At 37.5% G+C, this 17,750-nt stretch overlaps 1 protein-coding gene across 26 annotated transcripts in view; it reads right to left on the reverse strand.

Moving 5' to 3' along the window:
* Window positions 1-17,750, reverse strand: part of AFDN (afadin, adherens junction formation factor) — a 116,072-nt gene that overhangs the window by 79,453 nt on the left and 18,869 nt on the right. For all 26 annotated transcript variants that reach the window (XM_064414014.1, XM_064414000.1, XM_064414011.1 and 23 more), the window contains exon 2: window positions 1,431-1,626. In XM_064414014.1, the coding sequence (XP_064270084.1) occupies window positions 1,431-1,626 (196 nt within the window). The remainder of the gene's footprint in view (window positions 1-1,430; window positions 1,627-17,750) is intronic.

Below are 17,750 nucleotides of genomic sequence, written 5' to 3' on the forward strand. Positions count from 1 at the left end.
TATATAACATAATAAATCAGCTTTCTGATGAAAATGGAGTCAAGCCTCGTGTCCTCACACAAGGGGCAGTTTAAACAACACACATCCCCTTTCCAGCAACAAGCCCAAGCATATTCCATCTATTTATGTAAGCTTAACGTCCCCATAAGGTAGTCTCGCATAACTCCTTTGTCAGACTAAGTCTCGGAAAACAACATTACCACTCTGGAGGAGAAGTTGGATTTACAGTTGAAATGTTTAGAACTTCGTAACATCCTGGACCTTGTAAATACTCAATTTTTCTTATTTTAAATTTACTTTAAAGCAGACCGCAGTCTGGTTGCAGTCCAAGAAATACTGTCCTAAAACAACTGCACAAAAATAAACAAGATTACAAAATTTAAATAATAAAACAAATCAAAAGCCCCCACATTATTCAAATCCAAGACAAAATTTCATTTAGAGTATTACATCTATTTTAAGTATAAGGAAAAACAACTGACAGAGTGGTTAAAAACCTTAAGCAAGTCTTGCCATTTAATTTTCCCTTTGAAAAGAAGGAGACAGTACATATGCCCAGGAAAACAATTATGTCTTTGTGGTTACTTTTGTTTAGTAAGAAACATTCCTATTGACCTTGCATGCCTCAATCATCTTTTTAAAACTCAAGTTCCTACTTGCTGTGCAAAGAAAACAATTTCATTTTGACTACAGGTACAGCACTAACAGACTTTTAAAGAAATCTAAGACAGAAAAAATAAATTATTTTCAGTCTTTCAAATGCAGAATTTAAGATTGTTCAAGCACTTGTGTATACTTCTGAAGTAAAAAAATAAAAAACACAACCAAAAGATAGTTTCTCCTTTATCTGTCTCCACCACCACCACCACACACACTATCACACTGATCTAAACAGACAAATTTTAGTAGTACCAAAGGGTATTTAGATATCCAAGTTCTTCACAGGTAACATTAGAGGATCTGTTTAAGAAACACAGTGGCTTCAAACAATATTAAGCTGAACTTCCCCCAGTTCAGCAGTAAAAGAACATGAGTTACAAGGCTACCATCATAGGCCCACAATTTCAAAGAACAGAAGATGTACTCTCAACTGCTGTAATTTAACAATACTAATCTCCCATTATAAATCTAGTCTTTACTTACTAATCCTAAAAATAGCAACTCTCTCACAAATGTCAACCAACTAACAGGGTGTCAATCACAGCATTTTATAGATCATAATCAAATCTTGCATTAACTGCAGGCCTGGTATATATAATAAAGTTTTGAAAACCAGTCCCCAAAAAAACAATTAGTAGCAACATATTTAAGAATAAAAAACCCAAGTCTCACATGGTTCAGAAACTGAGGGCAAACCTAAAGATAGTTTGGCTGGGAGTAGACACGATGGTGGTGGGGATGGAGCAAAGACTTAATGAATAAATACAAACCTCCACTGACGTGCACTTCATAAAGTGAGTATTTAGGGGATGACAACATTCGCATGTCTGGTCGAAACTTCTCTGCAAGAGTTTCTATCACATCTTGAGTTGTGGCAGTACTAGAGACACGGATACATTTTGTTGCAAAATTTCCAGCTGCTTTGTCTTGGAAGTAGAATCTCATTACTCCATGAAACTCGAGATCCTGTAAAGAAATAAAAATACAAATCTGAGTGCCGGCTAACAGTTATAAGGTTCAGAGTTCTTTTATTATTTGTTACACATTTATTATGAAAATATCAGACCTCCAACATCATACTGGTTTTCAAAATTTTCATAGTTTTAAAAACCAGGACACTATAAACTTGAAAAGCTACCCTGCAAAATGAAATTAAGGACTATCTATTACTGAAAATACTGAACTTGAATCTTTAAGTATTCAAATTTACAGCTATATTCAGGAGAATTAATAAAACCTCTTTTCTAAAACCTAGAGACACTTCTTAAAGACTGAGAACAGGTCCCTGCAACCCAAGTCTGTAAAAGTGCATGCTCAAGGAACAGCAGTGTGTCTTGATGAGAACAGCTTGCTGTAACAGAACTCACAGGATCATCTTTTCTCTCCTCTTTTCACCCCTTCATGCACTCCTCTCTCATGCTGGCATCTGTTTGTCCCAGAAGCAGCCTTTCAAGGAAGCTAAACCTTTGACCTGCTTATATTTTTTTATTTTAAGAAAGGTTAGTCTTTGGTACAGCTCCCTAAAGACTTTGCGAGGGGAAAAAAGCTTCAGCACCAACACAAGGTGAAGAAAAGGACTGCAGCTGTCAGCCAGGTGGCTACACTACAACTGCAAAGGCAATTTGCTCAAACTACTGTAAATTCACATCCTCAAGTGTTTTCCTTTGCCACTGGAGCCTGTGCTCTACTGCAGCACACCAAACTTCAGGAGGATACTGTCTGCTTATGCTAGTCCACTACCTGTGTGAACAACTCTAAATTCAAATTTTAGTTCCCCGTTAGTCTCCACCCAGTCAACTTTTGCCCCTTGCATAAATCCCAGCAATCATGGGGCCCTGCACTCAAGGGGAATGAAGGATATTCAAGTCTCCAGCTGACTTTGTCAAGTTTACTCTACAGTTTAATAATCACTCTCTCTCTTCGCTCTCCAGAGGCTTTGAAATAGGCAAATCCTTAGTTGCTGAGCACAGTGACAGATTTTATGCTAGGCACAGCCCTTTCCAGTACTACATCTGATCACAGGACACACATCACAACGCTTCTGATATTTACTGAAGCTACTCTATCATTCAGAAGACCTTTGCAAAAAGAAAGGAAAAAACAAGATTTTAAAAGGAATTAAGAAGTCAAATAACCTACACTTAGACAAACATCAATGTCACCTAGATACATGCAGAAATAAGCACTGTTCTTCTCAGGATATTCCCAAGCCTACACCAACACAGCAGTCCAATGAAATGCACCACAGACCTCAACAATTGCCAATTGTGTTTTATTCTCTGTTGTTATCTGAACAATTTACAGAATTAATCTTTCTGAGCCTGCACTGCTGTTCTGACAAAACTATGTACTGTACTTCCAAACTAGTGTTCCTTGCTGCAAGAAGTTACAGTTTCCACAGTCCTCACTCCAGCTAACTCCCACCTCTGCATACACTCTGAACTTAATGCAATTTATACAACCATGGGTATAATTTTTCAGCTGTGAACATTTTTGTAACAGCTACTACTCACCTCTCAAAAGTATCCTAACTACTTCATTTCTTGTCTTTAACTATATATACACCAAATTATTAACTAATTATCCATACAAGGACTTACCCCTTCAGCATGACTTACTCTCATGCAGAAGGCTACCAAATGACTTCTGGAAATCCTACCTACCATAGTGAATTGGAGCTTCCTTACATGTGTTCTTGCTAACTCTTTCAATAAGTTCCAAAAGGTCTGAAGCACAACTTCTATTCTAAGTCCTGCTGACCTTTCCACAGTCTATTATAATAGACACCATATGTCCATGAATTCTGTAGATTAATGCAGTTTCTTCTCACACAGAAGATCACCAGTGAACGTCCTTTGTAATACTGGTTTCACAGTGCATTTGCAGCCAACGACCTGAAGGTGTCCACCTAACAGAGCCATTACAGACCACTCAGTAAAATTACTTAAATCTCTCACTTCCTTCAGTTACTGGATGACGATTCTCTAGTTCTAGTAACTTGCTTTCTCGCCTTTTTCTTTTTAAAAATTATGATTTGAAAGCATTCTTCAAGTATTTTTTTTAAATCTCATGCTTTTATATCCTACTTGTCAGATTTTATATCCTCACAATTTTCCTAATTTGGATACTACTTCAGCTTTCTAGTAACTATCTTTGCCTGATGTTCAGTCATGCCAGCTTCCTTTCACACTTCCCTTGATAGCTGGCATGCTTTTGGTCTGTACCTCCAGCACAGCATCTTAACTCTCAGCAGGCATAGTTATCTGCATACTTACTTGTCCCTTTCAGCTTTACCAAGCCTTCCTAGGGCCAGTATGCTGCATTTCCAACTGGCTTGGAAAATTCTGTACTTTTTGCAAAAAAATAAATCTAAGATTGTCATGATCTCTAGAAAAGAGAGCATTTTCATAGGTAATACTCTGAACCACGTCCCATGCATGCTTTTGTGCAGATTTGGTTTAAATGGTTGCCTCTCCTGCTAATACTCCTTAACCATGATGCTTCACAAAACAGCCACATTATTTTTATAATCAACTTTAATCTCAATCCACTTGTTTGATCTTTGTAAAAGACAACACATAAGCCTTCTGAAGAAGTATCATGAAGCATAATCATGTCCCATTTCGAACATTTATTTCCCTTTATACAAGGTTTTCCCCACCACCATCTCAAGGTACTGCTGAAGCAAGAATTTTAAGAGAAAAATAAGCACATTCCTAATATTTTCCATGCATTATGTACCGTGTGAGTACATGAGATAAGATTCAAGTAGCTTTTTTCAAATTTTTTTTTTTTAGGGAGAGCAGATTATTTTACTGAGGACACACTCTACTGCCAAGTAGCCATGCTTTTAATTTGCAGATTTTTAAACAACAGAATAGAGATTGAAGAGCAAGGGAATGGAACACAGGTCCATTCAGAGAAGATGTAAAAAACAATCCAAGAAGCCTTCTAAACTACCATGTTTGTTGTTGTTGTCGTCGTTAATATTAGTAATATCAATAAAAATAACAATGAAAGTTGCAACTTATTTCTACTTCCAGGTACTAACAAAGCAGACAAAACAAAAGTACATTCTGATTCTCAAGATACAATGTCTGTATAAGCAAGTTTTGTTTTTATTTTCCAAAAGAAGTAATGCATTTTTCTAATACTGCCATTTGACAATCTGGATGTAAAACCAACTGAATGCAGTGACCACTGACTATCCATTTCCCCCAACCGCTTCTACAGCAGCTTCTCAAGCTGTGTCCCCATAAACCATGTCCTTGTCCCCTCCCCACTACTTTTTCTAGAGTTTTCTGTTAAAAAAAAAGACTGTAGAACAGCATCACAATATTCTATCACTTCCCCATATAAAAGTCCTTTAAATGTTTTATTTCCATTACGTTCCAAACTGTACCTTGGGGCATTGTTTATACGATTACAGCTTTAAATAAAAGTATTTGATGACATGGATGTAATTGGTTTCACATTTCAAAAAATCAGAAAACAGGAGACCAAAAAACAACAACAACAAAAAAACCCTTTTACTCTTCATTATTTTTTTGATATTGCATGTGCATTTGCATGTATAGCTGCAGTTCAAGCCATATTTAACTTTCTGGCCATGTGCTTAGCAGATAAATTCCAGCTACATACAGACAGATGCCACCACTCACACTCAGACAACAAGCTAGGCACCGTGTTTAAATTTCCACTCTCCACTCTAACTCTGCATTAAAGTGCTTATTTTTCCAGAGTTTTGTGTTTCATCCTCAAACTCATTCACTACTGAATTTCTCTGTCAAGACTGCTAGGCACATTCACTGCAGTTTATAATACAAATTTGTGTCAAGAAAAGAGGCTAAAGAACAAAAATTGCTTGTCCTAAGCCAGGTAGATACAGAAGTATCTATTATTCCCTGATATATTGTAAGCAAAGGAATCTCCCCAAACCACTTAGAAATCTCTTGAAACCATCTTTCTCCAAAGATAAGAACTGTAATTTCTCATTTAACAAAAATAAATTAAAATGTTTTCTGTATTTCAAGAGTGACTATTTATTTAAGTGTATGAACACTCTTAAATTCCTCTCAGGAGTTTATATGCATGATAAGCAATATTAGCTCTATTATCTGATCACTTTTGATATTTTATGTATCTGCTGTGCAAGTTCGTGTAGACTCACATAGGAATGCAAGGATACAGACCAGTCCTCAGCCACACAAGTACAGTCAATTTTCACAAAATTTTAATTCTGATCATCTAGACTGCAAAATATATTTTGAAGATCATAGAGTGAAAGTCAGCTTTTTAGGCTTTTCAAATAATAAAGGACACTTTCCTCAAATATAAAGCATTATTCCTTTTTATCAGTATCAAATGAAGTAATGGTAGGTTCCAAAAGCATATCCTACACAAAAGGTTTTAACTTACACAATAGTTGCCAGTTAATCATCATTTCCTGGTTTTACAAACATAAGTAAGCTGCACCACCTCCTCATTAGGCACAAAGGAAAGAGTTTACAGAAGCATTTCAAATACCTAGTTATGATTTTTTTGCATAAAGTCAATGACAGGCAGTAACGGCTTCAAAACCAATGGAACAAATGTTCCAAAAGTGTGTCTTCAGAAAACAAAAACACACAACAGTGTCAGAATGAAACACCTCCTCAAAGTGAAACTACTTCAAAATTCTACAAAATCTTGTGAAAAGCTTTGATTAAGCATTCTTAGAAAACATCTGCCTTCTCAGTGCTATCACTCTCCTCTGACATTCTCCTTGAGAAGCTCAGACCATCACTATATGAAAAAGAGCACTACAAAAGCAGGAAGCAAACAAACTTTAATACATTACAAAGGCAGCCACACAGAACACTCAAATCAGACTTAAAACTGAAGATGTGAGGTACAAGTTATCACATCAATTCTCACCAATGTTTTCCATGAGGCTTCACAAAAGTGACTCCTGTTTCTCAAAACAGTTTGATCTTTAAATCTAGTTCCCAGTTACTTACTGTCAAGGGCGTATTTCTGCTTTAAAGCAGTAAGCAGTAATAATCAAGATCACTCATTTGAAGCTATGCTACACAGAAATGCAAGTAAGTAAAAGATGGAGGGAAGAGCATGTCAAGCTCCCCTCTCCAATTAGGAGTGGTTACATACACATGTGAAAACTATTAATAATTATGGACGGCAAAGGTGTTTAATACTTTGGCAATCCAAAACAAAGAAAATCCCCACGAAAAAACATCACATCCAAACCTGTCTTTCTGCCAATCATCCCACTCCTTTTACACAAGAATATAGTAGTCAAGAGGGAATATGAAATACAAGTAGAAAGAGATAAAGATATTGCACTGTACATGAAACTCAGAAAAAGCCTGCAATGTGACACAATAGGATTTGCAGCAGGGAAACTTGGACTTCCTGGAGAATCTGAGAGGATTCTGCAAACAAAACAGTAATATCCAGGAGCCATCATCCACAGCCATGCTCACATGAGAAAGGAAACCCCTCCTTTAAAGTGTCAGAGATAATGAGAGTATTTATCAGAATATCTAGGGCACAGCAATGAAAGAGATCAAACTACAACTCCCACAAGCCAGCAAAGAATACCCACAGGCTTTCAAACTCCTATCCCACCGGTGTGCATCACAAAGCACTACATACTTCAATACTTAAGAGTGTTACTCTAACCATTAAAACTATTCGATCTCTGGAGCAGCAAATAGACAAGCTTCCCTTCAGAAATCCTCATCTGCACCCCTCCAAGAGGCTTTGATCTCTTTCAGCTGCAATGGTAACACTGTTTGCCTTGCAAGCACATTCTGCATGACTGCATCTAGAAATACCCAAATCCAGTACTAAGAATATGACATCTTTCTTCATGCTCCATTCAAATTCTGCAAGCAAAAGTCTACAGAGAACTAAGCTGCAATTACTATTCAGGCACATGTGCTTGCTGCTCAGGAGTTTTGCTAATAGCATATAAATAACATTAAAACCAATCTACAGTGAACAAAGTAGAATTAAAGCACATACAAGTTGCTTTCAAATTAATTCAGGCCACAATACTGATATTACAGGCCAGCACAGCAACAGCATTATCACTGCAGGATATTCTGAAACATTCATATAATGCCTTTGTATCTGACCCGTTGTCAGTCTACACAGTAAAATGGAATTGCTTCCTTTGCCTCTCCAAAAGCCATATGTATGAAACAAATCTATGGAATTCTAATGAGTACAAGAAGATTTTTTTTTAAATCCTATAATATTTTAAAACCTGTTCAAATCAGTAAGGCAATAGGTACTGTAAAATTACATGAAGGTGAGGTTTCTAGCACTCATTTCCAGTTCTAGCACTCAATTCCCATCATGACTACTCAACTTGAAACTTGAGGACAAACAATACTATTAAAAAGGAATTTCAAATAAGTTTGTGGGGTTTTTTTAAATCCTGGTAACTGTTATAAACTGTTTTCCATGTAGAAAAGAAACAGTATTCTTGTTAAACTACAGTTTTTGAGTTAACTTCAAAAAGTGCAGCTTCATGATAAAAGACTAACTTTAATCTAACAGAAGAAAGAACAATACAGATGTAAAAAACAGCTCCTATAGAACATAATTTTCATCAGCTTTACTTCCTCTTCCAAACCTTTGACACCTGGATCAACAAAGACTTTCCACTACAGAATGACTCATTCTGCCACAACACTTTAGACACTGTAATGTGCACAGAAGCAGGACCAACAGCTGACCTTTCTGTCAGAGAGAATTACCAATAACCCACAACACAAAGATCATAACTAAGTAAAACCTCCTCTTTATTTTCCTGAGGAAAATTGCACCTTAGGAACCAGCCCCACTACATTATGAAACAAAACCTCAAAGCCAAAAGACAAGAGGTACTACAAACATTTTCACAGTATAAATGTAATGAAATGAAATCAATACAGAAGCCACTTCAATACAGAGGCAGTATATGACAAACAGTGCACAAAATCTTAAACTAAGGCCAAAATTCAAGTCTATAATTATTGCATCCACTAGAAAATGATTAACTTTTATAAATGCAGCTTTAATGCCCATATGAACCCTGAATTATCATAGATGCAGGTATTTTACTGTATACTTTATAAGCATTGTCCCTGCTTCCTGTTGCTTATCTGTCCCCAGCTGTCGGAACCCAGGACATCTCTCTGGATGCCCTGGATGTCTCAAAGCCCTGGCAGGGGCTCGGAGACCCTGGCAGGAAGCCAAAGACACCTGGAAATTCAATCTTAACTCATGGAGCAAATTACCAACCTTATATGAAGAATTACAAGTCACAAAAGTTTAAGTGGCATAGTAGTAGCAATGACAGGGTGAAGGGAAAATTTTTGGAGCATGGTACAGGGGGGTTTGGAATTCTGTACATGGGGGTCAGGGGTTCCAAGATGGAGGGATTTGGGCCTGCCCTGTCCTTCTTTTTTCTCCCTGGCATCCATGTTCAGGATGACGTTGGCATTCACAGATTGGTTTAGAGTAGAAAGTCACTGTCTAACATAAGTGATAGGTATTGGAATATAACTGTAAACATAGTATACGTAGTTTTTAGTATAAAAGATAGCACCAGCCCTGTGGGCGGGCAGTGTGCCTCAGACTGACCTGCAGAACAGACCTTGGCAAGCCAAAAGAAAATGTTTTAGATAAAGAAATAATAAACAACCTTGAGAACGACAGCCGAAGACTTCTTGACTTCTTTGGCAGTTGGGTTAGGGAAAAAAGACTTTTAACAGAGACACACCTCGGGATCTTCTCAACCAGACCAGAGGAGATCTTGAGACCCAACAGCAAGACTAATTAATACAAAACCTCTTGGGATTAAACAAATATTATTGTAATCTTCAATACTTTCCTGCTATCTTACACCTTACAAATCAAAAAATTAAGTTTCAAAAGAGACCCATCTACACCAGCTAGATGAAGAAGGTCCTACTGAGTTCAAAATAAAACAAGTTGTTTTCAGAGTAATCTTTTACCAGAGCCACATTCTGTGGTGCCATCAACCATACTTCATTCTGAATACACCAAAGTTTTTATAACCTTTTACAAAATATATTATTACACAAGCAACATGAACTGTCTTCACATAAGATTCACGAGTCGAAAAGTAGCTTTTCATTAAAAATGAAAAAAAATTGCCAAGGGCACTCCTCAAAAGTATGACAGACATTACCTTCCAATCCTTAATTTTCAAACCATCAGTACGTGATCAGCAAAATCAGCACAGCACTTGCAACACAGCTGCTGCCTGCCCCCTGCAGGGTGTGCTTTGTTAAGCTGTGGTGGCCAGCATTTACACAATTAACCAGAGAACACATAGATCTGTTCTTTGTACAAAATGAAACCTGCAGTTAACTGCAGAAATCAAACAAAAAATTATTTCAACAATAAGCACTAGAAACAGTTTGGTAATTGTTTAATCATTCATCAGCCTGATTACATTCAAAATAAAAATAAAGCTACAGAAGATTAAATCATATGCCCAAATTAAAACATACCATCAGTTACAAACTATATTGATACTGGTATCATATAGATTCTCCCAATACCTTTATACTGAGGGCCTTGCGGCAACTGTCAACACATACTCTGAAAAAAAATGTACCCAACAAAAGCTTGTTAAGAAAGCTATTGTTATTATTATGATTAGGAAAATTGTTTGAAGGCAGTGATATGATGTTAAGGAAACAGAAAAGTGATTGATGTACACCTGGTGTATCAAAATACCCTGAAGGTCTCCAACAACAGGAGAGAGGTACACGCAGAGCTCAATCATACCTGAAACCAGGTAAAAAGCAAGTCAAAACCAAACAAAGCCTCCTTCGAATTAACATGACATATTTAAAAGAGGAAAAATAACAAATAGCAATGGGCCTCAATAAAATATTGCTTACCTTCCTACTATTTATTTACAACCTGTCACTGTTGTGCAACTAAGACAATTGCTAAGGAGCAACACCAGAAAACTTAGAGGAGAAGAATTAAAAGTACAGATAATGCCCTATGACATTTTTCAGATGCATCTCCAAAACCCACTTAAATAAATCAGTTTTCTCCATACTGTTTACTGTGTTAAAAACTGCTCCTTTTGAACAGTTCCATTTGTGAAAAACAACTGCTCACTTTGAAAATTTAAAAAGGTTTATTAAACCTTGACAAAAACACAACAAAAGGACTACAAAAGGAAAAATTCGCAGCACTGAGAACTGCCCTCGTGGATACCACGTGGCCAGTTCGTCTTCAAGATGGATGCTCAGTCTTTTATACCCCTGGGGGTTGCATCAGCCAGCCCTGGCCCCTCCCAAAGTCTGTCAGTCAGCTCTTCTTTGGCATTTACCGGTGGAAACTGTTTTTTATAACTTGACTGGACTCCAGGTGTTGCCATATGCCACACCCCCTTAGCAACAAGCTTTTCCATTCCCAACTGCCCCAGGTAAGGGACACATGCACGCCTTCTCTCTACCTGTTCTAGACAACCCCGGCTGTTTGATAGTAACAATACAGGGGTAAAAGGGAACTATGGGGACGACAGAGGACATCTAAACTCTAACAACATAACTATATATCACTAAAGCTTTTCTTAATATTCACACAATAGTTATCCCTTAACTGTGAGAGCCAATCATCTCATTATCCATCCATAACACATTTAGAAGAAAAGAAACAGATTTTTATATCCACCTGAAACCAAAAAGGAAAATCTAAGGGTGAGAATGAAAGTTCAAGAGCTGGAAGTCTGATTTTTCACTGTCATTGCTACTTGCAGAGCTGCAATCCCTGTATTTAAAACATCTTCAGACATCAATCAGGCCACAAAAAAGACTGCCCTTACTCACTTTAACATTAAAAACACAGACGCACATTCAGCAACAGAAACTCTAGCGCTGCAGAAAGCACTTCCTCATACCGACACACTCATTCCCACCTCCTCTCTTATGCCAGGCACCAGCATCCTGCAGCTGTACAGCAACATGAATCAGGTTAACTTGGAAGATATTTCCCTTCATTCAGTGTGGAGGAAATTGTCAGTGCTAGCAGTTGGGGGAAACTGTCCTGCTGGCACCTTGTGTTAACTTGAAGGAACCACGAAACAGCGACCTCTGCAAAGCTGGACACTTCATTCCTACTTCTGCACCAGCATCAGCACATACCTGACTCCAGCACGATAAGCCAGTGGGCTCTTACTGCTTTTTGTCTCAGGCTATGCTGGCTCGGCTGTGAAGTCTTGATACAGCCGATAAGCACCAGACCAAAGAAGGCAGCAGAAGTGCAGCAGCCTAGCAGAGACTGGCAGTCCTAATGAGCTAAGTGGAAACTGTAGTTTGTTACTGGAATGGCAAATCTCTCAAATATTTTAAAGACGTAGTCCACAATCACATGGCATTTAGATAAATTAATTTTCTACAGTCACAAAGTAAAATTTAGAATACTGTAATCTTGAGGCTATTTCTATAACTGGCATACAAATTGTTCAATTCCAGAGTTACATGATAATTTCTCTACAACTTTATTAGTTTTTCCTCTGTAATAAAACTCTGATACAGGAATGTCTTAGAAACAGTCTTAAAACCATAAAAAATGACAAGTAGTATGCAAATTCATCTGTGAAACTACTAAAGCCAAAAAGATACTGAGTTTTCACTCAAAAAGAAGTCAATCAACTTATAGCAGAAAGCTGCATTACAGAAAAAACCATTTCCACCAGCAACCAAACTCATGAAGTCTGGTTTCTTGCAGCTATCTTCCAAAAGCTGATCGCAGTTTTATTATAGATGGCACAAATAAAATTATTCTTAACATTTTCCTCCCGTATGGATTCTCTAGTGTCCAGAAGTACATACACTACTTAGTACAAACTAAATCAAATTTGTTGTCTGTTTCTGACCTCTTTCAGTGGTGATTCCACACTCCTGACATAGGCTAAAGATTCAATCAAAGAACCAACAGACCAAATAAAACCCAAATTTGACAAGCTGGTGCCTATTGATAAGCTGTCACCAGCAAATACATAGAGCAGCTCAGAAACCATGCCCACTTCAACTGCCTCACATTCACTTGGACAAAACATTCATATTTATTTGCTTTCAGTATAACCTCTATATTGGAAATAATAGAAATAAAGTCTCACTACAGGACAAAAAAAAAAAAAACCTCGACACCAACAATCCTTTAAATGAACAACTGTCTGGAATAATTTCTGGTAATTAGCACTGCATTTTTACTATTTTAGAATCAGGCTTTATTATGATGAGGGTATCAAAGGAAACTATAAAAACAATCATTTTTACAATAATGAAACAAGGGTCATGCCATGTATTTGTGCTGACACAGCCAGTAAAGTTTGAGCCATGTTCTACTCTGTAATGATAAACTTGATTGTGTTACCCTGGCTTCTCTAGTCATGTGGCATGAGCTGGAATCAGCACCATACAGGGTTAAGACATCCAGCTGCACTGACTGAAGGAGAAAAATGCTGGTGCTATCTGATACGCTGCATGGAGGAGCTTTGGCAACCAGGCTAATTAGTCAGGAGTTTGAAATAGGAATGCTAACAAGCATAATAGAAAAAACAAGCACCTGATTCTCCTGAAGTAGACAAACTGCTGCCCGGAATTTGCATGAAAAAAAAAAATATCCCAAACCTCAAGACTCAACATTCTGACTTAGATACAACCTTTGACTGGATTTCAAAAAATTATTTCCCAAATAAGTTTGGTTAGTCAAGCATGTTTGAAGTGATAATTTAAGGTCAAAACGTACCACTAAATGCAATTTTATTGTAACAAATTCTATAGAAATGGGGCAAAGGACCTCTTTTTCAGCTACTACTTTTTTTCTTCCCTACCTTCCCTTTGCTTTTTAAGGGCAAATCTGCCATACTTCAGGCTATGGAATAATCGTCTACAAAAATAGTTCTGAAAAAGACCCCAAACTGAAAATCTGCACCGATGAATGAAATTATTGAGATGATCTGTGTCATAGCCAAAGACACAGCCACTGTGCTTTTATATGCAGCTTTGTCTAGAGTAAACATACACAAGCTAAGACATCCTTCTGGTTACTTCCACCACACATTCAGAAAAAAAATATATTCATTCACTACAGATACAACCAATCATGTTTCAAATTAACACATGAAATTGCCACACAGTTTTCGATATTAGAAAGCATTAACTTGAATACTTAAAAAAAAATATATGGGGTTGACATTACAGCTTCCAAACAGGGGAGCATGTCCCAAAAAGAGTTGTGTTTTTGTTTGTTTGGTTGTTTTGGTTTTTTTTTAATTTTAATTCAGTCACTCAAAAACTCCTCCAGGAAGCCTCATTTTGAATAACTCAATTTTATATTTAAAGGAATCGGGTAATTTCTTAAAACTTACAAAGCAGTTTATTAACGTCATTCGTTATCTTAATGTTGGACTACCAAGGCCACAGACAGCTTGTGAAAAACCTATACAGTAATTCTAATAGTTTGGTAAAATTCATCTGTTGATAACATTCTCTCTGCAAATCCTACTTAATCCTTTTGTATAATCTTTGGCAACAATTTTACCAAGCTTGTGCTTCGTGAATGATATTCAGCCTCAGTTAGTTGCATTTAAAAACAACTGCTGACAGCTAAAAAAGGGCTTTCTCTGCATAACACCATATACACTATCTTCATACTGACATTGGTTTTGTACTCCCTGTTTTGTGTTTTCTTTTGACTGTTCTCATACTACAAAATCCTCCATTCTAACACAAAAGCTAGCTCAAAGCACTCCCAAACATATAAAATGGTTTCTTCCCAAGGCACCTGCACAAACAAAAACGTTACCTTGCTTTTGATTTTACTCCCTCAATGCTTTGTTTACTTTTAAATCTAAAAGAGAAGACACCATATAGCTATCAACACAACAATACACTTCAATGTTTTGTACCTGCACTGGCGCTGGCCCCCTTCTCACTGAAGAAGCATTTTACATTCCAATTACCTACCAACTTCCTTTTCCCCAATGGGGTTCCACACTTGCTCCCAATCTACAACAGCGTCTGTTTTGCTAGACTGGAAGCAAGTTCATTGGCTGAAAGGTCCTGCTCTCTAAATAGGCTTATCTAACAAGTAAATCTCTACATCCGAATACTTTCTTCTTTTATGTATCTTCCGTATTATTATTATTATTAACACAGAAGACGGAATGTATTAGTCACATAGACCTAGAAATAAATTCCCCAAGAAGTCCCTAATTGTTGATTACTGGATGGCTATCACAAGAGAAAAACTACTCTCTTAAATCCTGCTTGCAGCAGCAAGGGAAAATACAACGTTAAACTAATCCAACAGCAACTAAGAGTTACATTGGAAGGGGCTTTCCCTATCCCTATCTACCCCCACTCCAGCTGTGTGTCATTATAATTGTTTCAACACAAGCATTTAGGTGAACTCTAATGAGCCAGTTCAGAGAGAAAGGCCCAACAAGAACTAATTCTAGTCTCCCAGCTTCCTAAGGACTTCACCATGGAGTCACATAAAACCCAATGCTGGCATAAAGGAGGGATTAAAAAAACCCAAGCAAACCTGTTCAATAGAAGAAGGGGTGATGGGAGCACTCTCTTGCAGCTAAAAAGCAATTTTACCAGCTTCAGCTGTAAGTATGAAGCCTCATCTACATAGTTTTCTCTTGGGTAGCTATTGACACCCAAAATAAAACCAGTAGCAGTAGTTTACAGAGGTAAGGAGTGCTTCCGCAGATCCAGAAACACAATCGGCTGTATGGTAGAGGCTGGCTTCCATGGTGGAAATAAACTGGTTAGCTGTGGGAATGTAGGAATTTCATCATCCCCGTCTAAACTTCTATTTCACTTGCCTAAGGATGAACAAACAAAACACTATGAAAGTAATACCGTATTTGGAACTCACTACAATAGACCTGAAAAAGGCTATTAAAATAAAATCAGACTATAATTCAATCATTAAATAATTTAACTGAGCACTTTAGCCATGTTTTTCTTTTAGTGCTGGAAGACACAGTAACCCATGCCTATGAGCGGCACTACACACAAATATACACGATGTTCTACTGCTTCAACTAAAAGTAACTAAAGGTATCAAATGCTAAAGTGGTGTTATTTTCTATTGTAAATAGTATTTTCTCCAAAACATCAGGAGCCACCGAGTGCAGAGTACATTAGAGCTCCAATCACCAGCTTCTAACTCTAGCGTCCAAACTTTTTCAAACATCCTGAGCATAAAAAGGCAAGGGCTCAGTTCAAGCAGGAATGACACAAATGGTACAGGAATTACTCAGCAGCGCCAAGAGATCTCCCGCAAAACACTGCTGTACATCAGATGTTGTCCACACACAAACACTAATAGAGTTTTTACATCCCAGAGAGTCTCCAAGAGACCACAGCAGCACCATTCCAACAAAACAAGCCAGAGAAGGAGAGTAAACAAAATTATTCAAAGTCAATGAGATTTTAAAAAGCAGTCAGTTAACAAAATCAGTTCAGAGACAGGGTGGGCTACGCATGTTTAAAAAGCTCTCACGTAGACCTGCTAAAGGTAACATTTCAATGTGCCACCAGTCATTACAACACAGTAGCACTCAAAAGCTTAACTATGGGTGTAAAAAAGGTACTTTCTTTCTGTAACTGCATGGCCACTGTATTTCCTTTTATTCTATTGCTTCACAGCCTCTTATTCCATGCTCAGGACAACAATGCAAACGCAGTGACTGTGAGTAATCACCAACACTATTCCCGACAGAGGAAACAGCAGCTGACCAGTTGATTACATAGGAAGCTCCTAATTTCCTTTGCAGCTCTCTTCATAATGGCAGAAATAATCTAGAGAAAGGTATCTTGTAGTAGTAGCATAAAGACCAACTCCAGCGATTTTTTGTTAGAAGGAATTGAATCAGAAACCACCATTAGTTTTTCAAACAACAGTTAAGATATACATACCCCAGTTCAAAAAAATAGTTTGACTTATTATAATTGTTATCATAACCTCTCAAATATTTAGGAGTTGAGTCTCTCATTAGAGTAAGACTGTGCAAGACTATTCATGTTTTATGAAAAATTATGATTCTCAAAAAGTAGCAAGGCAGCTCTCTTCCCAGTCATAAACACTAATATATCAGGACTTCTTTAAAATTACATAAGACAAATTATAATTTTGTTGCAATATAAGGTAATGCAGAAATCTGGCTTAAATTTTAGACATGATGAGAGGTTGAAAGGCAAATATGGGATTGATTCAATTGATTAAGTGCTCAAAATGTGAAGTAGTCAAGAATCACTTGCTCACTTCTCATTTTAGCATCAGAACAAATCTAGTCTGGTAGGTCAGCAACCAAGCAAATATTGCCCCCTCATTTTGTAGTTTCTTGCCCTTTGTTTCACTAAAGGTTGCCACCGCCTGCTTACAGAAGAGTGAGGAAGTTTCAGAGGGCACGTCAGTCAGATCATCAGTTACAAGACTGAGTGTTTAGAGTTGGGAGGAGATAGAAACAATGAAAAGACAACTGAAAAGCTGAATACTTAATCATCACATAGGCATCCTTCACATTACTACTTTCTTCCTCACCCTTCCTGTCCACCCTAGTCTGGAATAAGGAACTTGAAAATAAATACTGCATTTCTGTGTTTGTACATTGCTTAGTCTAGGTAGCAGCTTCATTCCTAGAACTGAGAGAGCAGATGATTACAGATATTAGAGAATACAACTCAACATCTCCCTTCCAAAGATTGTTCACCCAGCATTAAGACTTCATGTCACCATAACCTGGGCAGTCTCCCCCCACTCACTGCAATGACTGTCTTCAGCTGAGCAGATTCCACTTACGAAAGGAGACCATCAGAAGGATATTTTTCTTGAGGAACTCACAATTCTCATCTCTGAACTTCTGGGGCAAACCAGTCCTAATCTAATGACTTGCCAGGGTGCACAATAAACCTTTTAAACTATGTTTTTTGGGAAGGAAATCCTTGAACAAGCATCTGGATGTAGGGATTAACAGCTAAAGTAGTAGTTCAGCTACTTAAGAATGGCGAGCAAGATTGCATCAAAAT

Source organism: Passer domesticus, chromosome 3 (genome assembly GCF_036417665.1).
Source record: "Passer domesticus isolate bPasDom1 chromosome 3, bPasDom1.hap1, whole genome shotgun sequence".
Lineage (NCBI taxonomy): Eukaryota > Metazoa > Chordata > Aves > Passeriformes > Passeridae > Passer > Passer domesticus.